The sequence below is a fragment of the Scleropages formosus genome, chromosome 1, assembly GCF_900964775.1.
Source record: "Scleropages formosus chromosome 1, fSclFor1.1, whole genome shotgun sequence".
NCBI lineage: Eukaryota > Metazoa > Chordata > Actinopteri > Osteoglossiformes > Osteoglossidae > Scleropages > Scleropages formosus.
Window position 1 is genome coordinate 44,646,747 of NC_041806.1, and position 23,056 is coordinate 44,669,802.

Here is a 23,056-nt window from a genome sequence, read left to right on the forward strand (position 1 = left end):
ACGTCTTAGTGTACATTAAAACTAAAATTTCCAAACACTGATGTCTCTAAAGTAAAAACACTTGAATATTCTACAGCTGAAGCTCAACATTTTAACATTAGTTAAAAAGGTCCCTACTGGTGCTGTTAAGGGGAGATTAACAGATGACAGTAGAGTGGTGAAATCACAACATGAACTTTAATAACATGGTTCATGTGTACATTAAGTCAAAAGAACATAGATTTTGGTTTAAAAATGTGCTTGGTTAGAATTCTTAACCCAGTAAGTCTGCAAAATTTGGGATTGTGCAACATTTTACAAATATTTGCAGAAGTCCATAAAAATGGTTAAATGAGCATTGAAACACTTTAAAAATCACAGTAGGGGGGAGAAAATGTATTCCAATTAGGAAAACTGATCTGTGTATAAATAAGTCATGGCTGGTCCGCAGCACAGGAATGTCACTAGTCATACTTGAAAACAGCAAACCAGTGCATTTACCATTGAGGTAATGGCCCTGGATTTGTCTGTCTGTCCTAATTTCCTCACACAAAATACCCTTGATCTCAGTAATTCAGTGTAACCTTTGTGGCACACTACTTCAGTAAAAAAAAGACAGGTGGCCATACATGGTGTTAGGCAACAGTTTGGGTGCACAATGCAGAGTACATGTCAGGTGACTGAAGTGGTACAAATGAGGTAGGGAACACCTAAATATATCCCATCCCCAGCATCTGGTCAGCCATGGTAAACGCTTCATTATACAACTGTGAAAGACATTTACAAACAATTAGAATGTCACTATTCTTGGAGTACAAAAGCAATATCCAGAGTAATAGCGGAGGACCTCTTTACAGCTGTGGCATGCACCTCAGGCTAGGGGAGACGTGTGAAGTCTGGAAAGCGGGCTGTTGGCGTGTGCTTCATCAGGCCTGCGGGTCGTAGCGGTTTGCCCTCGGGGTTACGTGACCGCCGAGCCTTCAGGGGGCGCCAGAGTGCACAGCGCGTAGGGCTGCTGATCCTAGCAAGTCCGTTCGCTGTTCTCCAGCGGGTGGTGGTTGGTGGGCGTTTCCTGGGCGCTGGCGTGCGCTGTGGAGGACAGCACCTCCTCAAAGCTGCCCCCGCTATTGGCCCCTCCCACCTTGGACTGCTCCAGAAATATGAGAACAAAGTCAAGACTCCCAATATTAATCACTAAAAAAAGTGTGTGAATAAAAGTAGGAAATGGGCATGTGCAAACATACCTTTAAAGAGGAAACTGTGCTTTCGACCTTCTCCTCAAAAGACCTGAAACTGGGGGAGTTCCTAAAGAAAATAAGAGATGAGATTTTTTTTTCTTTTTTTTAAATAATGCCCTTAGTGAATTAATGTAGCAGCGGCCTCATCTTTCCAACACTTACCACGAATTCATTACGAATTCATTGTCCTCTATTTTGGACATACTTTTGCAGGAAACTAGACACCGCCCTTGTCCGTGATGTTATTAAGACAAACAATTATAGTTAGAAATTAATAATACAGTCACATCGTAGTCTTTGGTTGAGGATCATCTTGCGTCCATTCTCAGTAATGTGAATTTTCACAATTTTAACCCAGTTAAATCAGTTACTGGGAAAAAAAAAAAAAGATAAGTATATATACACACATTAAATGTGTTCTTTGTATAATGTATAAGAATATGTATAATTTTTATATTGTATTATAGTGTATAAGAATCTGTCTTCAATTCCTGTACAGTTATGCTAATTATACTCTATATATTTTATGACTAATACACAAGTGCATATGCACACAGCAGCTTGTTTACCTCATGGTCGGCATGCTCACGGAGTGCCGGATTGAGTAGCTGTTCCACGAGAGCATGTTATGGGTGAGAAAAGGGTTAAGCCATTAAAAGGGATCTGTAACAACACCGCACACAGCACTTGGACACGTCTCCGGCACGTTCCGCTGCCTGCGGTCCTCCCTGTTCTACCACGGTCGACTGGGGGTCCATTTCTGTGCAGGTGCTTTCCTCTGTTTAAGGTCCCGATGGTATGTACATCAGGGCCTCCATTGAATCCGTGTTCGTGCAAGAGTTCTGAATTCAAGCGTCAACGTGTTGAAAATTCTCCAGTGTCACCATCTTAAAATATTTAGCCGTGGAGAAATAATATCATGAATAATTGAGCGCGCCGAGGGATGCGCTGCCATTACACCAGTTTCCGTATGCGGATTAAATGTCAGGGGCCTCCGTTCAGCCCTTCAGACAACAGGAACAGGAGCGAAACAGAGGAAGAGTTTCCATCATTAGGTTTTACAACTGACTTGTGCAGCAAATGAAAGCGGTAAGAGAAGTCAAGGATCTGACCAGGGGGAGGAGGGCTAGGCAAACAAGGCACAAAACCAATCAATTCAAATGAATAAAATACTAAATTCCACTATAATCTCTCCCGATAAATCTTAAACTTATATAAAACTTAAGGATGTTGAGATTAATTCAGTCAAGACAGTATTCTGACCAGCATCAACATGCTGTGGACTACTCAAACTGGGATTTGGCAGCTTGAATTTATTTTTGTGTTTTATGAAAATAAAATGTATTTTTGATGCGTAACGTTCAGAGCCTGGTGCAATACCCAAACTGGGTTCACGTGATCTTCCTTTTCTGGAATTTGACTTTTATTCCTCCATGTTCTTTTTTTCAATCTTTCTTCTCAACCAAAGTTTCTGTTCTTTACTTTTGAAGATCTCTAAATAGTCGAACATCTGAACCAGCGCTTAAAATGTCTTTCTACTTCTCTCATCTACATTTAATGCACTTCATAATTTGTAACAGTGTTGGACTTTTTTCTTTTCAATGTATCTTTCTCTTTTACAATAGTATAGATGTTCGTGTTATCAAAGCCGTTTGTATGTTTAAAATAACTGAGTTCACATTTACGCATTTATAGTTTCTTTCATAAATTATTCAATTTCAGTTGAGTTAGGTTTACTATAATCAGTGTTGCAATTGGTCGAAACTGTCAATGTGACAGGAAGTAGGAAACAGGAAGTAGTGTATATACAGTACTTGATGCCAGAAGCATAACGTTTCTATGTTTTGCAGAGTGAAAGTAGACAAAACACCTGTAATTGAAGTAAAATAACCATGTAACCAGACAAAAATGCAGATATACTGAGTAATAAAGCCACTAATGAAAAATACTATATGCTTTCATAAGCCATAGTAGCAATTTTTCATTGTATGAGACCCTATTACATGAGGGAAGGGCGTATATCACCATGTATATATCTGCCACTGCATTCATATTTATGCATTTAGTCACATATCTACATAAAACACAATTCCTTACCCAATAGAGTTTGATCTTTGATGCACAAGGAAAGATGAAGAAAAAAAGTGTAAGTTTTTTGCATATTATCCAATTTACTCACCATGTCTACACATGTAAGATCCACCAGCAGTTATCCGAATGTACGACACGACGCATATCCAGCACACACACCTCTATTCTAATTGCACTGTCCGAAAACAACACGCAAAGTGACAAACACAACACTGTTGACTGTTAAAGCAAAATCCACGCAAGAGTTTTCACACACACGCAAAAAAGAGTTTGATACCCGGACAATTCGACAAAGACGGTAACTGCCTTTCGCCCACAACTATCCTCCATGTTTACAGTCATATCAACACAAATCAATCCTACAGTACTAACAAATGGAGCAGAAAACAGCAAGAAACACGAAACACACACCGTATTAACAGTCCTTCAATATTCAAGGCAAAAAGACAAACTGAACACCCCAGGGGTGCACGACTGCTGTCCTCAGGTGCCCCACAGTCTGTTGAGCTGTACTCAATCTGAGCTCTTATCTGCTTTACTCAAGTAGTTAAAGGGATAGTATGTCACCTGCCCCTGTATATGAGGAGTCAACCGGGTGGCGATTAGGGTTGATGACCAGAGTCGTGCAACCCTGCGATGTACCGTAAAGCTGACAGGAAGGGTACTGATGACCCTTTGCTGGAAAGCACACCCCAAAACACAACTTTTGAGACATGCAAAAGGTCCACGGCACACGCATGCACGTCCCCGGATGCCCAGCAGGGGTCAGCGACTGCCGGCGTAGAACGAGGAGCGTCGCTGCCAGTGAAAACCTCCAGAGGACGGGGCAGGTCGGCAGGGACCGTTCTCTGTGCTGCTTCACCCTCAGCAGATCGCAGCGTGTCTGCTGGCTCTGGAAGGCCCCCGACTGTGCTTAAAATGTACCCTGGTGTAAACCAGCAATAACTCCAGGCCATTAAGTACGGCGCACCCGCGCACTGGTCTAACTGGCGAACCTTTAGCTCCAGCCGGGCTGATTTCAGATGAAGACACAGTGCTCATTATAAACTGGCTGCAGATTAACCAAGTGACCGAATAATCCACAGGATATGCAAATCCCTGATCTCAGCGATGATGTGACCTCTCCAGCTGATCCTGAATGCTGAGGTACGAGTTGTGTCCAACGTGCCAAAGCATTCCCTTGCATCTCCCTTCCTTGGCTCCCTCTGTTGACTTGCTGTAGCTGCCTGCACAAAGTTCAAAGCTAAGATCTACAAAACAGTGAAAGGATCTGAACCTCGAAACCTTAAGGACCTGATTACTCTCCGTATCCCAGAAACAGCACTATGTTCCCCCACCTCTGGCCGCTTGGTGGTCCCCTTCACATGGGTTCTCAAAACACACCCACTTCTCTCCTGATCTCGTAACAGCTCCCCAAATTTGCATCACACTATCTGTCAGGATAACCTCTGTATTTCCTATGTAATTCATAACTATAGGCAGCTACTCATGTAATATATGCTTAGAAGCACTGGAATCGAACAAAGTAACTGTTATTCCACGGTTGCATGTCTATCTAAAGTTGCTACCAGATTTAAGTTGCTCTTTCCTTTATTCTGTGTTGTATGTCACTTTGAAAAGCATCTGCTAAATAAGTCGTGTCCCGTTTACCTATTCAAATAACTTGCACTAAAATTCAGACCAATTCACATATACACAGAAAGGCAATTTTTTGTTTAATTTACCTGGAGATGAAACCAGAAAGTATATATTAGCTTTCTGGTGCAATTTGCCAGCACAATTCAGTCTCACCCATTATCATAAATATCATCATCATAAATTGTTAATTAGGGCTACTCTTAACTGCTGCAATTTGCATAGATCATGTGGAAACACTAGTTACTCCCACATATCACAGTGAAAAGTTCACACTTCCACACACACAAACCGCCGCAGCCTGTTCAAAGCACAACTGTCCTGTCCAAGAGCCACAGTCCACTTCTCACTAAATAACTTGAAAGTGTGAATAACTTGCATTCCAAAGCCTAACTGTTTAAGGGGTCAACCAGCGGGTCAAATAAATTTGTTGAGCGAAGCAAATGAGTTCAGTCGAATAGCAAATTAGCCTGGAAAATTTTCGGGACTGAAGCACGAGGTTTCTGCTTTAAATGGTTTTTATATTGAATTTCCACAACCCTATAATGGACTTCTGGGCAGGACAGTTCAGTCGCACTGCAAATAAAAAACCCGAGTCACGAAAACACACACACACACACACACACACACACACACACACACACACACACAGGCGGGCAACCACTGTACCTGCGTGCATACAGAAACTGGAGGCCGTACAAACTGGATTAAGAGCGAACAAATGTTTTGTTTTGGTGCAATGGCGTTTGCTTTTCTGAAAACAATGCAACGCAATACAATATGCAAATATACCTGAGGATTTAACCACTGCACAATACCCTAAAAGCTTCTTTACATTCAGTATGGTTCCTCAGTCCATGGGTGCAACTCTACCAGCTTTGGGTAAAAATAAAATCTATGCATCAATGTAGACTAATAGAAATTTTTACAGCTCACTCGGAGTTATGCACCCTCGGTATGCATATCTTGACTCTAGGTCATAAGATTTATTAGTTAGAAAAAGGGACCGTCCAGTTAACCGAGAAACCTCCCGTAAACAGCAGCCAGATATGGACAGCTGGGGCAGCACGTTGTCTCTGACACCAAGTGTGTTTCCCTTTTCTGAGGTCCCCGCTCCTATAATGGAAGGATTGGGACTGTGTTCAGCATTAGCGGTGTAATCAGAATCGCGGACTCTCATTGGTCCTTCATCGCATCGGGGGGCCGTCCTCACTACCGGGGCATCTGTTGACCTGTATTTGTTGCTGTCGCAACAGCGTTTACTTCTCCAGCACTCAAAGTACTGATCCCACCCGGGGCTGTGTCCAATCTGGTCCCCTGGCAAAGCAGCTTAACACCGGCTGCCTTATGCAACACAAACAAGTCCCAGTACCGGGTTTCCAGGAGTGACCGGTGCTGACGGCCAGGGGCCGAAAGTGCCACAGCTGCTGGAAGTAGGGGCATGTGGTCTGGGAGCATTCTTACTGCGGTATATTTGATATGAAAATGAGTGCCCTTGAGGAATGCGTTTTCACAGATAAGGGGAAGACTAAACAATGAGACGTTCCCAATTTGACACAACAGTTGGTCAGTCGTCTGCAGCGGCGGAGTCGTCCTCATACCTCATATCCCCAAACTTTCTGCTAATTGCAGTTCCCAAGTTGCTCAAAGCCGCCGAAGTCTTCTGCCCAGCTGTGCTTATTGTCTCCGAGGTCTTCCGGTACCTGTCCGAAGAGAGCAAACTCATCGGTGATAATAGGAAGCATGTTTACACTGCAGGAGCTACAGAGACACAGAGTAATGAAGAAGCCCAGCGGAACTGGTGACATCCTTAAAGACTAATCCATACACTGACAAATTTAGGCAAAAATTGTCCTCCAAACTGGGTAGAACATCCTGTTAACATAATTTCTTATGTTAGTTGGTCATCAGGCTATTTAATAGTCATCTTGATTTTTAGCTGACCTTAACAACTGCTGGATGCCAGTGACATGAAGCCAAATTAAATATGAAGAAGCCTGTTCAAAGCACAAACTGGCTTTTAAGACTTTTAAAAAACCATTATGCAAACAGGGAATTAAGTGATGAAGCTGCAGAATTGTTTAAGGGTTAGTCATAAAAACAATATAAACAGAACTGGGCTGTAAAATGTCCACATAAAGATAAATTCAGGCTTTATTGTCACTACTCTGACTAAATAATTTTTATCTGTTTAGCATTGTGCTTACTGTTCAGGGTAGTTAACTAGCACTGTCCTACATAGCAATCTACAATTTGCATAATTTAATTCCATATTATCAGCAAAGAATTTTTACCCAGCTTTCTTGTGTTTGTGGACAAGGGAATAATTAAGAACCAAGGTGCATCTGAATTAATGGAGCGACAGGATGAGAAATGTATTAAATAAAGTACTAAACCTTGTGTTTGTGTTATAGCAACATACTTGCAAGTGTCACAAATGGAATGGTTTGGGTTTACATTTACATATTGTAAGACACATTTTATGCGGGCTGGAAGCACAAAAGCTCAATGACTCCGAGAGGCTGGCCTAATGATGGGACTCCATTGATTTTCGTCTCCATTTCCAGCCGGCTACAGGGTGACTTTCAGGATTACACCCTCTGGAGCCTTTGTGTGAGGCAGGGCATTCGCAAAAAAAGGCTGGACGTGTAAAACTATGAAACAGTCCTGAAAAAGTCCCAGCAGCACCTGGATGCCTTTCTGTGCTTGACCTCCTTCATGGAGGCAGTTACTCAGTTTCTATTCAAAATAAATTTAATCATTACAAATGCTCTTTTGAGCACCAACTACACTCAGAAGTTGACCCGTATTATTTTAACATGGAGTTTTGCATCTCAGGAACTAAGGTCTGAATTCAGTTCATTTACTGGCTGATGGGTCTCATTTTTCGGGCCATAAAGGAATTCCTTGAAGTTTGTAAGATTAAGATGTTAAGATGTCTTGTATGCTATGCATGCCAACATTTTCCAGTTATTTAGGAGTAATGGAAGAGCAATGAATAAGAAAAAAAAATTAAAAATTATCCCAAAAGTCCTTCAACAAATGGGCAATGGCAGCAGCTCTGCAATGGCACTGCAGTAGAAAATTTCTCACTGAACTGGATGTCCCCAGGAAAATTGTGTCTTTGGGCCGATGTGGAACACCACAGCATATTCGTTTCATGGCTGGATAATCTCTCGGTCAATGATCTGGCATCGACACGGGATCGCTTGAGTCTTCTGTGCGCGAGGCGGCCTTCACCATGACAACGGCGATATGAGAAGACTCACCCAAGAGTTTGGTTAATAAGCTAAGAGGCTACTCAGAAATCACTGACTGCTCAGCTGCGTTACTGATCCACGTTCACATATTTAATTGGTTTGTTTTTTTGGAGGATGGAGTAACTAAATAACTAAACATTCAAACAACTGGACTGAAAGACAGGTTTAAATAAAAAGTATGGCAAAAAGTCATTTACCTACAGTGATCGTTATACCTATGCGACTCCACACCGCCATGTAGGGCCTCTCCGTGAGGGAGCAGGATTTAAAAAGGTTTATATTTACCATCAGCAAATGACTCAGTAATAGATGATATCACAGCTCTAACAGGTCTGCGTGGCTTGAGAGACACAGCATTAGTCTCAGAAGACCTTAAGAGAGGGGGAATCCACGGATCACTCTCCAACGGCTGTGAGCCTGATTCCAGCTGACAGAAAAAACTCTTCGGGGCATTTCAGTGCAAGCGCTTACTCTCCGTCTTCACTGTTCGACCTGCTCATTCAGACGGACTGCACCGAAAGCACAGACACAACACATTAAGGGTTTCCTTTCCAGCAGAAAGGGGTAGTTTGTTCATTTTAATGTAGCCACGTAGATCACTGTAGACTTTCTACAAAGTATCGTATACCTGTTAACTGATATGCAAACATAACGTGTGCCTGAGAACTTACCTGTTAACCAAATTTTCCTAAATATAGGCCAGAACTACTCTTAATCTAAATAGTTAAAATATATATATATATATATGATCCTGAGCCCAAAAAACAAAACTAAGCAGTTCTCTTAGTCTAAGCACCTTGTAAGGCTCATAGCTTGCGGTTTCCGATACGTTTCCTTAAGTACCAAGAAAGGAATGATAACCATTATGAATATTGGCAAAAGTCAATTACGTTATCAAGAGTTTAATTTAAAAATATACCGTATAAAGAAAACAGAATATAACCTCTCAATGGAGGCTTAGGCATCTTGTGATTTCTCAAGACAGCGGAAAAGGGCTCATGTGGTGGCTGTTACTGGATCTCTATTCCCGTGTCATGAAGAAATGCTATTTTCAAGTAATAAGTTTCACTTGTAAGGCATTTCTCATTCAGTTTATCAGAATTTTCATAAACTAGGGATGTTTTAAAAAGTCAAACCAAACTGTGGCATCAAAAATTCCTAAACACTGTGGAAAGACAACCCTAAATTTGTTACTAAAATGTTCTATACACACAGTACAGTGAAACAGTATTTCCTTGAAAAACGTTAATGTTTGGAAACATGCAAATGTTGCTGAGCTATAGCGGTTCTACAGGCAGGATTAGCCCAAACTTCCTCCAAAGTGATGCGAGACCCTGGTCAACAGCTGCAGGAATCATTTAGTTGCAGTCATTGCAGCTAAAGGTGGCCATATCAGTTACTGACTACGAAAGGGCAATTACTTTCACACCTACGATTACACATTGTGCTACCTCCCTCATTTTTTCTCTCTTGCAGGCACCATTCATATGCAAGTAAAACTGACAAAGAGATTTGATCCAATTTAAAGTCAAAAAGTGGCAAAACGGGGAAAACTGGAAAGGAGCAGGCATTTTTTCAGAGCACCATATATTAATATTCTGCACTGAGTAAGGAAAAATCAAATGGTGATCCTGAATGTCATCAAAAAGCTTCTTGGAACCTCCTGGACTTGTGATGTAAGACAGCGATAACATCAAGCGGTGTACAAGAACAGCTGGTAGCATAGTGATTAGCGCTGCTGCCTTTGGGTGCAAAGGTTGCAGGTTTGAATCTCACCTCCAGCTATAGTACCCTTGAGCAAGGTATTTATCCTAAAATTGCTCCAGTAAAATTACCCAGCTGTATAAATGGATCAATACCTTAATACTGTGTCTTTTTGGAGGAAAAGATCAGCTAAATTAATAAATGTAAATGCAGATGAGCATTTACAGAATGTATTACTACATTGTAACGACCCACGTTACTGTGCTTTAGTGGGAAGAGTGTTTATTGTAATTTGTTCAATTTGGGTGACGTACGGGGAATATAAGGGTGTGACTGTATCTGCCTGGGTGAGAAAAAAAAGAGAGAGCCTAGGGGCGCTAAGCAGGCTGGGAAGGCTGGCTAGATGCGCAGGTTCTGGAAGAAACGGGGTCCTCCGACCGAGAGCGTTATTTCCCTGTCCGTCTGTGTTCGAATAAAACGTTCCAAATGAACGCTGTCTTTGCATCCTTCTTCGCCCCACCCAAACCCACGGCGCTGTGCGCCACAATATGTTCTGTGATTATATGAAATGCAGGACACACACCTGCAGAGCAGCCTGAAAAGTGTTTTGAAGACTGAAAATTAAAATTCTGGCCCAGTTCTTCTGCCCACACACACATAGACACAAACATCCCAGGGTAGACCAAGTTGGTTGAGAAGAAACACTTACGCCGTGGAGGACTGCATGTCATACCAGCTCCTACAAAAGTTCTGCCGGAGCTCGCCGAGTGGGGTTATGCCCAGTTTCTGCTTCAGCTCAGCATGGTGTTTCTCCTTGGCTGCCAGGACTTGCTTCAGGGTGGAGATCTCTTCCTCTAACTGCAGCGTATACACAGCGGAGCTTCAGTCCTTCCAGCTCTTAGCGTCTGCCCTCGTACTTACACACTGCACATTGCCATGGCTGAGTTATTATATTTGCCCACGTAATCTTCCCGCCATGCAGTGTCAGAACCCCACATAACAATCTATGCTCCTTGGCTCACAGATCAGTGACATTTAGCAAGTTATATCAGCTGTCAAATAGTAAAAAAGCAAAAACACAACAGGTGAACTGTGCTCTCGAGCAGATCTAGACAGTATTCTTTAAATGTCATGGTGTGGAAATCAGGGAACATTTACAATTGGGATTTGAACTTATTCGCTTCATCCCACTACATGCTTTCAAAAGAAACTTTCATAAAGCATGATTCAATTCCTCTGAGTGGTTATACACCTAGTTAAGCAACTCAAGACCATTGCTTCACTATGGGGCACCTTGCTGGATCTTGAGAAAAACATTCTTAAGAACATCTACATTTATTCATTTAGCAGACATTTTTCTCCAAAAAGACTGAAAATATTAAGATGCCTACAATTATTTAGCCATTTATACACCTGGGTAATTTTTACTAGAACAATTTAATCTAAGTACTTTGCTCAAGGGTACTACAGCTGGAGGTGAAATACAAATCTGTGCCTTTGGGTGCAAAGGCAGCTGCTGTAACCACAACGCTACCTGCTGCCCCATATGTAACATGCAAACCCTTAATGACTATGCTTTATAGGAAGCTGTTTTCCCTCAGGAGCCAGTAAAATGTCATCCTTGCTCTTTAGCGGCTGATCATTGACACTGGTGCGATACTGGTGTTCCACTTCTTTCGGTGTGTTTACGTTTACATTTATTCATTTAGCAGACGTTTGTCTCCAAAGCGACGTACATCTCATAGAAAACAGAATGCGTGCATTACAGAGTAAGACATAACTGCAGATGTGTGACTCTTAAGTGCAGATAGTTTCTTTCCACCATATGAACCAATGTTCGTCACACCACTAGCTGCATAAAATTTTATCAGAATACTGCCGATTCCTGATCACCTTCCTAGTAGTTTTTTTTTTTTTCCCGGAGATACATATAAACATTTACATTACATTGCAGTAGTGGCTCTGTAAAGGATTGATCCGAGCATGATCACGAACAATCATACCTTACATGAACTTAAGAGATCACGGGCAAAGTGAGTCTGGAAGAGACTCACCACCGGAGAACTCGTGACGAGGAATTTTAAGACCCTTTTTAGATGTGGGAAAAGATTCAGCAGTTCTGAGTGAGAGGGGAAGGTCATTCCACCACAACATGTTGCATTTCTCCCGCGGGCATAATGAGACAACCTGTACTATCACCCATAATATGGAGCCCATATGTAAATCCCACAGTAAAATAAGCACACTGTGCAGTGCGGTCGCTCACGACGGTGCAAAGGGCTACCTTGGCCAGCTCTGTCTGTATCTCCTCTCTCTCCTCCTCGCTGACACTGTTGCTCAGGTCCACCTCTGACACGGCATCTTCATCCACCTCCTGCAGCGGCTCCGTCTCCAGCAGGCCTGAGGGAGGAAGACACAAGAGCCGTCAGATGTGGCAAGCACTTGGCGGACCTTGAGAAACACACACACACACAAACACACACGATGTCTTCTACCACCCTCACTGGCCTTCAAAAATGTTCTAAAAAGACATATCAAAAACAATCCTGTCACTGTCCCTTGGGGAGTACCAAAATTACTCAGGCGTATAAGCGGCAAAAACTGAGAAAACTGGAAAGCGGTAGACATTTTTTATGCACTTTGCTCCGGATGTCCATCATGTCTGTTGCCATGGAGGCACTCGTTGTAAAGCCAAGCGGAAGATGAATCTTCACCTGACATCACTGTGACAACAGCAGCGTTCCAGTCCAACACCAAGGAAATCTGAAACTACATCTCTGGGGCACGGCAGAGCAGCTGTCAACCTACTTCCACTTGATCTTCTGCCATTACCTCATTTATATTGAATCATAATTAAGAGCTGAATCTCAAAAAGGTGCTGCAGTGTTTCAGGTATATTTAAAAAGCTCCTTTATATTACATGGATTGGGAGATGCTGGAATAAAGTGGGTGGGGAAAATGGAGATAATGCCTTGTTTTACCATGTCAGACACACTAATTACACTTAGCAATAAACCCGCTTTAAATAAGTTTGGTACATCTATAACTTCTGGAGCATTCATGGGAGATACAGTACCAGTCGAAAGTTTGAGTACACCTGGGCAATTCTTGTATGGAGAGAACTGGACAGGAGAATGAAAGCAAAGGAACACGTAAGAATCCTACATCTCGGCAAACTGTTGCAGATGAGTTGGGAAGACATGTCAGCTCACTTCCTGCTCAGATTTGTTAACCAAATGCCTTGTGAAAACACTTTTGACAGATACCGTAAGTATGCCAAGAAAGACACAGCCCAGAAAATAGATTTTTACAGTGTCACAGCAACATGCATTGCATCAGCACTTACTGATTTAATACAGCGGTAAAAAGACTGCCGAGCAGCTGACTGCACTTGGGGGGGCCTGGTATATTGCGGGATCTAAACACGTCCAGATGAGCATCATGCAGAACACACATTTTCACAGACTTATGGAGACGTACGCCTCACAAGCACTAGGCAACTAAACTTACAGACGTAGACAAGTAGACAAGAAGCCATTGGTCTCATCTACTGATTAGCCATGTAAGTTGGGTGGAAAGTAGTCAGGATGGCAACTGCCCCGAAAACAGGTCTTATGGGCTTAGTGATGAAGGGCATCAAGAGTATGGGAATCACAGAGATGGCAAAACAATAAATAAAGTCTCACCTCACTAACGGAGTTCAGGTTCCTGTGTAATATCAATACTCTCATGAGTCACAACAGATGATGTTCTTTGCCCATATTACACAGCAATAGCTAAAATGGTCAGTAATAATGCTATTTTACTTTAAGGAAAACCTCTAGATTACAATTAAATTAAATGATACTTTACAAACGTTGCGTATTTTTGGGAAGGAATTTACCACGTGCATTTCACTTTGAGAATGAATGAAGAAAGAGTGCGATGAGAAACGACTTGCTGAGGTGAGGTGCGAGTGTTCTTCCCCGGGGAATGAGTTGCTGCGCTCGAGCCAAGAGTACAGCGTGCTATGTTATCCAGAAACCGGCAAAATGACTGGAGCCCAAGTGCAGAAGTCGGACAAGTTTCCTCAGGGGTATCAGCTGTGCTGTGCGATACGACTCCGAAACATTCAGACACCCAATTCGGCGGCTGACATCAACAGCACATCAGCGAGGCTACGGAAGGAGATAAGGACCCTTCCTTTGTGCCTGATCCTCACTGAATCAATGTTGATTATAAGGCTGAGGAGCAGGCCAGGTGCTGCAGTGTTAAGATGATAAAATACTGGTAGGATCTGACGGGAAGCGGATGCGAGGGTGTCATCGTGCTTCCCGAGCGTGGGCTTGCGGCTCGGTTCTCTCGCGCTGGGAAGAAAACCCGTATTTCATCCAGGCTGGAAGAGTCATACTTAAGTGCACAATAATTGCATCTGCGTCTCCCACCAATGTTCCAGTGGCTTTACATCTTAAAAGGCCGCACTTTTAAATCCACAGCCCAGTCTTGCTATGCTCAGCTGGCCAAAGGAAATTAGATACTGGGCCATCAAAGGATGACTAGTAAAATTCTACTCATCCAAACTACATTCCAGTGTGTAACAAAGAGATATGAAAATCCATATTTCTGAGATCTTTTCTGCAAGCTCAGGCATTTACCTTGCCACGTCATTTTGGAAACACCTAACTTGATCGAATTTAGCACGCAGTCCGACAAGGAGCAAGTTAGAGATTGCACACTGACCACCAAAATGAGTGGCCCATAAAGTCACACAGGCTCAGCGTAGTCCGGCCTGCAGGTTCGACAGGAAGCCAGTGCTCTGGATCGTGACTCACTGACCAAGGTGGTCTGGACACTATGCTACAGGTACTGAACTGGTAAGTGCTGAATGCAGCCCAGCTCACACCCAAACATCTCCAACTGAGCCGGTTCCCGAGGAAGTGCAGAGCTAAGCAAATTCAAATGTTCTCATTTGTTTATGCTGCATCCCACAATGGCACAAGGGAGTTTAGTTATTAGAGCAGTTGCCTTACAATCTGATGGCACTAGGTTCAAATCCTGTATAACACCCTTGATCCAGCAAATTACCCTAAACTGATACATTAAGTTTACCCTGCTCTATAAATGGGTAAAACATAAGTAGTTGAGTGTATAACCCAAAATTGCAAGTTGCCTTGGATAGAGGTGTCAGCTTAATAATAATAATAATAATAAGAACATTTCTGCCAGAGCATATAACTTAAAACCAATACCATGATGGCATCACAGTTTACTGTACATCATATGAAAGTAAACTTTGAAAGTCTTCCCAACTTTAAGGGACAGTAAAATCTCTATTTGCCTCTTCTCGATTCTCATTTTGCTGAAAATGGATTAACGCTCGTGTTCAGCAAACTTTATTAAGAGACTCGTGACTGAAAGATGCAGTGAAGTAGCAGTGTGTCTCTTCCCGAATGTTACGGCAAGAATCAGCATGTTGTAAAGAGCTCCCTCTAACCACTGATTATAAGTGGGTTGCTAAGCAACTCATGTCGTACGCTGCACAGGCCTCATCTTTATTACATTGATTCGATCCCTTCGTGCCATTTAAACGTTTTATTTACCCTTTCACTGTGAGGCGCTAGCCAGACAAAACGTAAAGATTACTGCCTAACTACGAATGAAACAGCCAGATGGGAATTCTACCACAAACAGAACACTGTCAGTGGCAGGAGGTGGCGTAGTAGTTGAGAGCATCACCTTCAAACTGGTGATGAAGAGTGAAAGACACAGACAGTGATCTTGTCAAACTAGTTCTTTTAAATCATCAACATCCATGAGCCAAACGACTAAAATGTCTCCTGAAGGGGTGGAAAAGAAAGCGCAAAAGACATTGGAAAAGCCTGCAAAGGGTGAGGAAAGAAACTGAAAGAATTCAAAGTAATTTTTTCCAATAATTAGTAATTGTAATTTGATTTCCTATCAGGGGAAATTTATATAACAGAGCGACTTTGCAGAACTAACAATCAAAATCAATCAAATCAAATCAAAAAAGAGCGAAAAACTACGATACCACTTGCACGCAACATAGTTTATATTTATGGCATGTTAAAATAGTGCAAAATCTGGGTAAAATGATATGTTGTTGATGTGACAAAGGACATGGACTCTCCCTCTCTAACAAACAATTCTGAAAGCCTCTCTCAGAGAGGCCGTCACCTGAACGTCACGCTGCAGCCACGCCACATGACCCACAGTTTCCTTTTAGACCCCCTAATTGGCTGGGGGGGGGGGGGGGGTACATGAGGAAGTCTAAGCTTTGCAGACAAAACAATGGAAACGAGGGCACAACCAGAGCAACAAAGACGGAAAGACAGAGGACGAGCCCTGCAGGGACGCTCGCAGTTTCCGTTCTTCCCCATTAATGTCTCACTAATGCCACTCCTCGACTCCCTCGCAATCCTCCCCCTCCCCCTAACACTCGCTGCTCGGGTCAGCGAGCTCGGGCTGTCCGAAGACGTTTGCCAAGTCACCGGTGGAGTAGTCGAAGGACACGGAGCTCCCCGCAGGGGCTCTGGCACGACAGCTCGGCCGTACACTAATCACATTGAGCTCAGAGCGCGGCCAGGAGAATGAGCTCTTTCTTCTTCCCCCGCGATGCAGGCACCGCCCACTCCAATGACCTTACAAATGCAGCATGCGCCGACACCGTATTCAGCGTCCAGTCACCGTCCGATCGATGCCGAAAAATTGGACGATGCCCAGCCTCCGGTCATCCTCACGTGCAGCTGTGCCGAACCAGCGCCAAATAAAAGTCCCCGTTTCCTGCGGGCAGTCAGACATCACGTTTGGTCTTCACTGATGCCATAACAAAAACATTTGAAAGCACACACACACATTTTCAGAACCGCTCGTCCCATACGGGGTCGCGGGGAACCGGAGCCTAACCCGGCAACACAGGGCGTAAGGCTGGAGGGGGAGGGGACACACCCAGGACGGGACGCCAGTCCGTCACAAGTTACCCCAAGCGGGACTTGAACCCCAGACCCACCAGAGAGCAGGACTGTGGTCCAACCCACTGCACCACCGCATCCCCACATTTGAAAGCATTCTTCCACCAAAAGGCATTCCAGGACAAATTAAATTGAACTCATTCACCTATTATGCAAATCCCCACAACCTTGTAAATGTTCACGAGTAAATTCTGTTCATTTCTATTTATTTATTTATTTTTTTAAATGTCACATGCCCTGCAACCCAACTAGTTCCAGGCTGGTGCCAAACAGCATGCGATGGATATTACTTGAACATTCCTGAGCGATTACATGGAAACCTGAGGGAAAGCATTTATTAATTTGGACAACTCAAATTACAAGTCCGGCAGGGGCCGTTTTAAAGACCGAGCTACGGCACCTTTCGGCGTTTGCAGTAATTTCACATTTAAATCTTAACTACAAGCTCACAAAACAGTATGGTGACAGATGATTGTCTAATCCTGAGTCCCAGATGCTCAGTTTGCCTGTTTTCTTTAAAGAAAGCAGAATCCCCATGTTGATCACTGATTTATAACATTTTTTCCTTATACAGATATTTCTAACCAATAAAAGACACACAGTTCACCATTTCTCATTTGTACCACTTATCCACCCATCTATGGTCAATAACTGCTTGTCCAATTCCAGTTCTCCAGAGCCTATCCTGGCAGAAACAGGGTATTTTACATTTATTCATTTATCAGACGCTTTTGTCCAAAGCCACGTACATCTCAGCAAAAGTACAATTTATGCATTAGGCTAATAGGATATAAGATACGTGAAGCAGTGTGCAGCTCGGACAGGACACCAGTCCTTCAGAGGGCAATAACACATATGCACACCCACACGCACACACACACACAACCACGGGCAATTCAGAGTCACCAATTCACCCAAAATACATATTTGGACTGTGGCAGAAAACACACACAAACATAGGGAGAGCACGCAAACCCCACGCAGACTGAGCTGGATTCGAACCTAAAACCTTGGAGCTGTGAGGCATCAATCCTACCTGCTGTGCCACCATGACACCCTAAATCATTTATAGTGTTGGATTTTTGTGTACAAACTGGGTAATACACCTTCCCAATGGGTTTGACACTTCCTTTTCATTAGATCACAAGTCCAGCAAACTTTTCCTCTGAAGTCCCCTTCAGTTCCCCCTTTGTCCCATTAAGACTCGGCCAAAGCAACTGTTTCACCCTATGATAAACACTGCCTTGTACACTGAATGTCTACTCTGTGTCCCAAAGCCTTTTAAAAGGGCATGGCTCCAAGGCTAGTCATGTGCTCACCTCCGGAAGGGAGCGAGACTGAGGGGACTGCGGAGCCTACTGAGTCGTCACGGGCAGGACAGCTCCAACTGGAGTCCGGGAGCTCTTCCCTGGCGACCTCCTGTGGGACACACCACCGGGGTTGCGACCAAGCAAAGGGCACAAACGGTACAACGAAAAGACCACTTTTCAACCAATCACATACGGGAAGTCATAAGCCACAAGACCCGCGGCAGCTTACGGCCTCACGGACAGATGAAAACCAGATGGTCCAATCTGTGGATCTGCAGATGCTCCAATTTTCAAGCACGAGCCTGTCGGCTCATTACGTCACATTGCCCGGTGGCTCATCTGCTGCAACCAGTCACACGGATGAGACACACTTCGCAGAGAAAAACACTTAGTGGGCAGCCTCTCACCCACCTCAACACAGAGGGGTCCGTCCAACAAATGAACGGGGAATGACATCATCACGCAAACTGCCCAGCGCACATGTCTCAGCGACACGGCACATCACTTACTCATACCTCTGAGGATAGGACCCCTTCTCTACCGCTGAAGTGCGTCAGCGGTTGGTGCGCTGCCCACCGCTTGGATACCGCAGGGTCTCATCCAAGTAATGAAAGAATAATCATGAACAAAATTAATAAAATATATGGCAATGGAGGGACATTAACCCAGCAGTGCACAACCTTTCCAGAACGTTACATAACTTGGGCACTTGTGCAGTAAACAGAGGATTTTCCTGCTGGATAATCTGACATGATTCAACTCAGTTCCTTGATGTGGGGACAGAAGTATGAGAAAAGCGAGGTCAGGCAGCAAACTTCAGATATCGGCGTGTAACACGAAACACAACCGGTGCACCCGTAAGTTATGGGTTAAACGAGTCAACTCAGTCTAAGTAGCAAAGTTACTAACATTTACATTTATTCGTCTGGCACGTGCTTTTCTCCAAGTCGATGCTCAATTCGGAGTAAACAAACGCGCATTCCACCGATGGACGGAGACACACAGATGTAGACAAGTGATTCACAAAGTACAAGCACTTAGTCCAATATCGCATGAGTAGCTGTATACAGAACTGATAGGGAGCGAAACCCCCCTGAAATTGGATGGATGGATTGAGAGAGTAGAATTTTTTTCAGCAGATAATGTAGTGGACATTTATGAAGCAGATGGGAGATCAAGAGAGAGGTGGGTCTGAAAGAGATGTTTTTGACACTCTTGAATGTTAAGAGGGATTCAGCAGCTCTGAGTGACAGAGGGAGATCATTCCATTTATTGAAGCCAGAACCGAAAAGCAAACATCTATCTGGCAAATGTGACTTGCGGTATTACATTATCGACTTTACATTTCACATGTATTAATTTCGTCGACACATTCCCCCAAAACCAAGTAAAGCGATCGCTGTTTAGCATTTAGCTGAGATCTTTAACCAAGGTGACATACGGTGTTAGACACAGCACCAAACTGAGCACTATAATCTATCACTCATCTATATACCAGAGTAATATAACACAGTCACACAAATGCTACGGGCACTTTAGAGCCACCGATCCAACTGAAACATGTCTTTGGACTGTGGGAGGAAACAAGAGCAGCAGGGGTAAACCACGGGAACACAGGGAGAACACACAAACTACACACAGTCTAACCAAGGATCGTACCCAAGTCCAATCGCACAGCCAAAACTGACAGCAACACTATCCACCGCATTACAGCGCCACCTTTTACACCGATTTACCCATTTACACAGTAGGGTATTCTAAGCGTCTCAATTTAGGTAAGATCCCCGATCAAGGCCACTAAAGCAGGATGGAGATTTAAACTTGGCTCGTTCAGATTGTAAAGCGATGGCTCTACCCACCTCCCCATCTGCTGTCCCCACAGAGTTATCCAAAAATTTGCTGTCGCTGACTGTATATCATGTCACCGAAATCATAACTCATAAATTCATCTCCTGAGCGCAGCCGTCTGGGGGAACGAGGCACCGCGTGCATCTATTTGCTTTGATCAGACGCTAAATCGTTCTGCGCCTCTGGGAGACGCCGTCTCCGTCCTTCTCTGTCAAACGCCCGTGGAGACGTACCTGCTCTGAGACATCCCCTTTCTCCGTTTCGACAAGCATGAAAAGAGCAGAAAAACGTGGTTATTTTCACACGGCGCAACGCAGACAGCCGTCCCGCTTGGGATTTCGGCGCCTATCAGAAACACAGTAAATGCAGCTTTGATTCGACATTTATACCCTGAATAATGGAACCGGCAGCTCTGCGGGGGCCACGTTCCCCGTCCGAACACAGCGACGGGGTCCTTTCCCGAGGACCTATCCTGCATTACTCCAGTACGGTGTTCTGTTTGCATTCTTTTAATATAGGAAAAACATAAAATGTGGGAAGCAGAAACTAAAAAGTGAGGAAAGTTCTTCATGCAGGTAAAACGTGTTTATACTGCATACACGTACACAAGAGGCAGTGAGGGACAGCGTACGAATCCACACAGGGAGAAGTGACGAGACGCAGGGAGGGGGACGGGGACCCTTCAGAGGCGAAGAAGGGTGCGGTCGCCATCGAGGGCCCACCCGTACGGTCTTACCGTAGTCGCCCGCACCGCGGTACAGCTCTGTTCCATTCGTGTGCCAAAGGGGCATCGGAAACAGAACAGCATGTTACACACACACACGCGCAAACTCCACTGAGATGAGGCATTATCTGCATGTATTCAAAGCACTGCGGCATCACCAGAGAAAGTAGCACAGTGTGGGCAGTAGGTGGCGTAGCGGTTAGGGCCGTGTCCCCATAACCTATTGCTTCTCACTTTCAGTTCACTCCTGTCGTAACTCCTTTTATGGGGTTATTTACCTTGAATTGGTACACCGAGAAGAAATCCCTGCTTTATAAATGGGTAAATCTGAGTAAATTTAACTGAAATTGTACCTTAAAATAATTTAAAAAATAATGCAAACAACGGAGCATCCCGAAGTAGGCGGGCATATCTTTGTGTGAAAATTGAGCTGTCTTTAAGTTAAGGGGCTGCATTTTATAAATTATGTAAATTTAAGTACTCATATGGCAGCGGTCGGGTCGAGTCTCTCCGTGACATCACTTACACTCAACTTCTAGACTCATAAGACTTCAGTCTCCGGAAACCGAGCGGCCTCGAGCCGGTCACGAGATCGGCGGAAACGCTAAACCCCAACCCCCCCCCCCGCCGCGCGCCTCAGTTCCAGCCGTCCAGCGGTCGAGAGCAGCTTAACGGCTTGCGAAAAACTTTCATCGCGCGTCAGGGGTTAAGTGGATGCGCGCGGACAGGTAGAACGGGTCCTGATTGGCTCGCACGAAAGCAAGGCGATAACTCATCATAACACGAGTTCTGGCTACAGGTACGCCGTACGATTGAATTAATCTTAATACCGCACGTTCAACAACAGCGACGCGAAGGAAGGGGGGGAGGAGACCGCGGGCTCGCTACAGCTCCCAGTCAGCGCGGTCGGCCGCCTCAGGGTTTTTAACACTTTCTTCCAGCTCTACCTGGAAACGGTGCGCGCGAGCCGGCCACTCATGAGCGTGCGCGTGCTCGGACTGCTGTCCCGGTCTGTTGTTGCCCTTTCACTTTAAATAAATATTATTCCGGAAAAATAACGTCTCGCATAAAAAACTAACAGAAAAAGTCTGGTCTCTACTATAAATAAGGCATTTTACACTTGGTTTTGAAACGTATTGTATTTGATATTCAATAGAAAGCAGCACATAAACGATTTTAAATTTAAAAAAAAAAAAAAAAACCCTCTCACCCTGTTGCTTGTTCTCCATCTCTGCCGAACTGCGGCGGTTCGAACCTCCACTTCTCGCTCCTATTAAAAACTCTTAATTTCTCACGGTGAAATAATTTGTTCCGTCGCGCGCCCTCGGATCGTCCGTCGCCGTCGGGCTCGCGCGCAGGCTCCCGAGCTGTCATCTCAGGGCCCCCCCCCCCCCCGTTTAGTTCCACGCCCACGTGGGCGGAGCTTACGTTTACAGCCAATCACAGTAGACCCGTAACGACCGGAGGAGAACCCAGCCGAAACAGTGGTCAGAAACTGAGGAAGTAAGTACAGGTTATACCAGTAATGGCAGTTTATTATTATTATTATTATTTTTTTTTTTTTTTGCACAGTGCCATTTAAATGTATGTTAAAAGGGGCAGATGGTAGTGGGGAAGTTTAACAAGGAACAATTGATAGCGTGGTGCTGTTCGAGCTGCTACTTTTGGACCCAAAGGGTTGCAGGTTTGAATCCCAGCTGTGTAGTACCTTGCAAGGGACTCACCCTAAATTGCCTCAGTAAAAATACTCAGCTGTATAAGTGGGTAGATAATTGTAGGTAGATTAACACTGTAAGTTGCTTTACAGAAAATTTGTCAGTTAAATGTACATATGAAAAAACAGAAAACTGTATCTTTTGGTGAAATAATTATCACTGCACCCATCCATCCATTATCAACATCTACTCTTGTACAGCATAGAGTCACGGTGCTCTGGAAATAAAACAAGAAAACATTTTCGTATCCCACAGTCCCGATGGGTTCCTCTTTTATCATCATGATCATCATAATGGGGGCCAGCAGGCGAAGCAGCAGTGTTTGTTTGAATCCCACTGTGTCTGTAATACCCTTGATCAAGGTATTTACCCTGAATTGCCATAGTAAAAATACTCTGTTGTTTGACAGGCTAAATCAATGCAAAGCTGATTCTTTAACACTGTATTTTGCCATGAAAAGCAGGGTCACAACACACACACAAACTGCTTGTCCTGAGCTGGGTTGCAGCAAGCCAGAGCCTAACCCAGCAACACAGGGCGTAGGGCTGGAGGGGGAGGGGACACACCCAGGATGGGACGCCAGT

At 44.1% G+C, this 23,056-nt stretch overlaps 1 protein-coding gene across 6 annotated transcripts; it reads right to left on the bottom strand.

Annotated features, from left to right (window-relative positions):
* Positions 1-25: 25 nt before the first annotated feature.
* On the bottom strand, positions 26-22,106 carry tpd52l1 (tpd52 like 1). Of its 6 annotated transcripts, none has more exons than XM_018742512.2 (8): positions 21,968-22,106; positions 12,192-12,307; positions 10,617-10,765; positions 6,545-6,646; positions 3,315-3,329; positions 1,787-1,825; positions 1,224-1,284; positions 26-1,126 (listed from the first exon to the last, which is right to left on the bottom strand). In XM_018742512.2, the coding sequence occupies exons 1-8, from the start codon at positions 21,984-21,986 to the stop codon at positions 1,001-1,003; spliced, it is 627 nt and encodes a 208-aa protein (XP_018598028.1). In that variant the 5' UTR covers positions 21,987-22,106; the 3' UTR covers positions 26-1,000. The 6 variants fall into 6 exon arrangements, with proteins under 6 accessions (XP_018598028.1, XP_018598027.1, XP_018598030.1 ...); XM_018742511.2 differs by having other exon boundaries at positions 26-1,129; XM_018742514.2 differs by lacking the exon at positions 3,315-3,329.
* Positions 22,107-23,056: the final 950 nt, after the last annotated feature.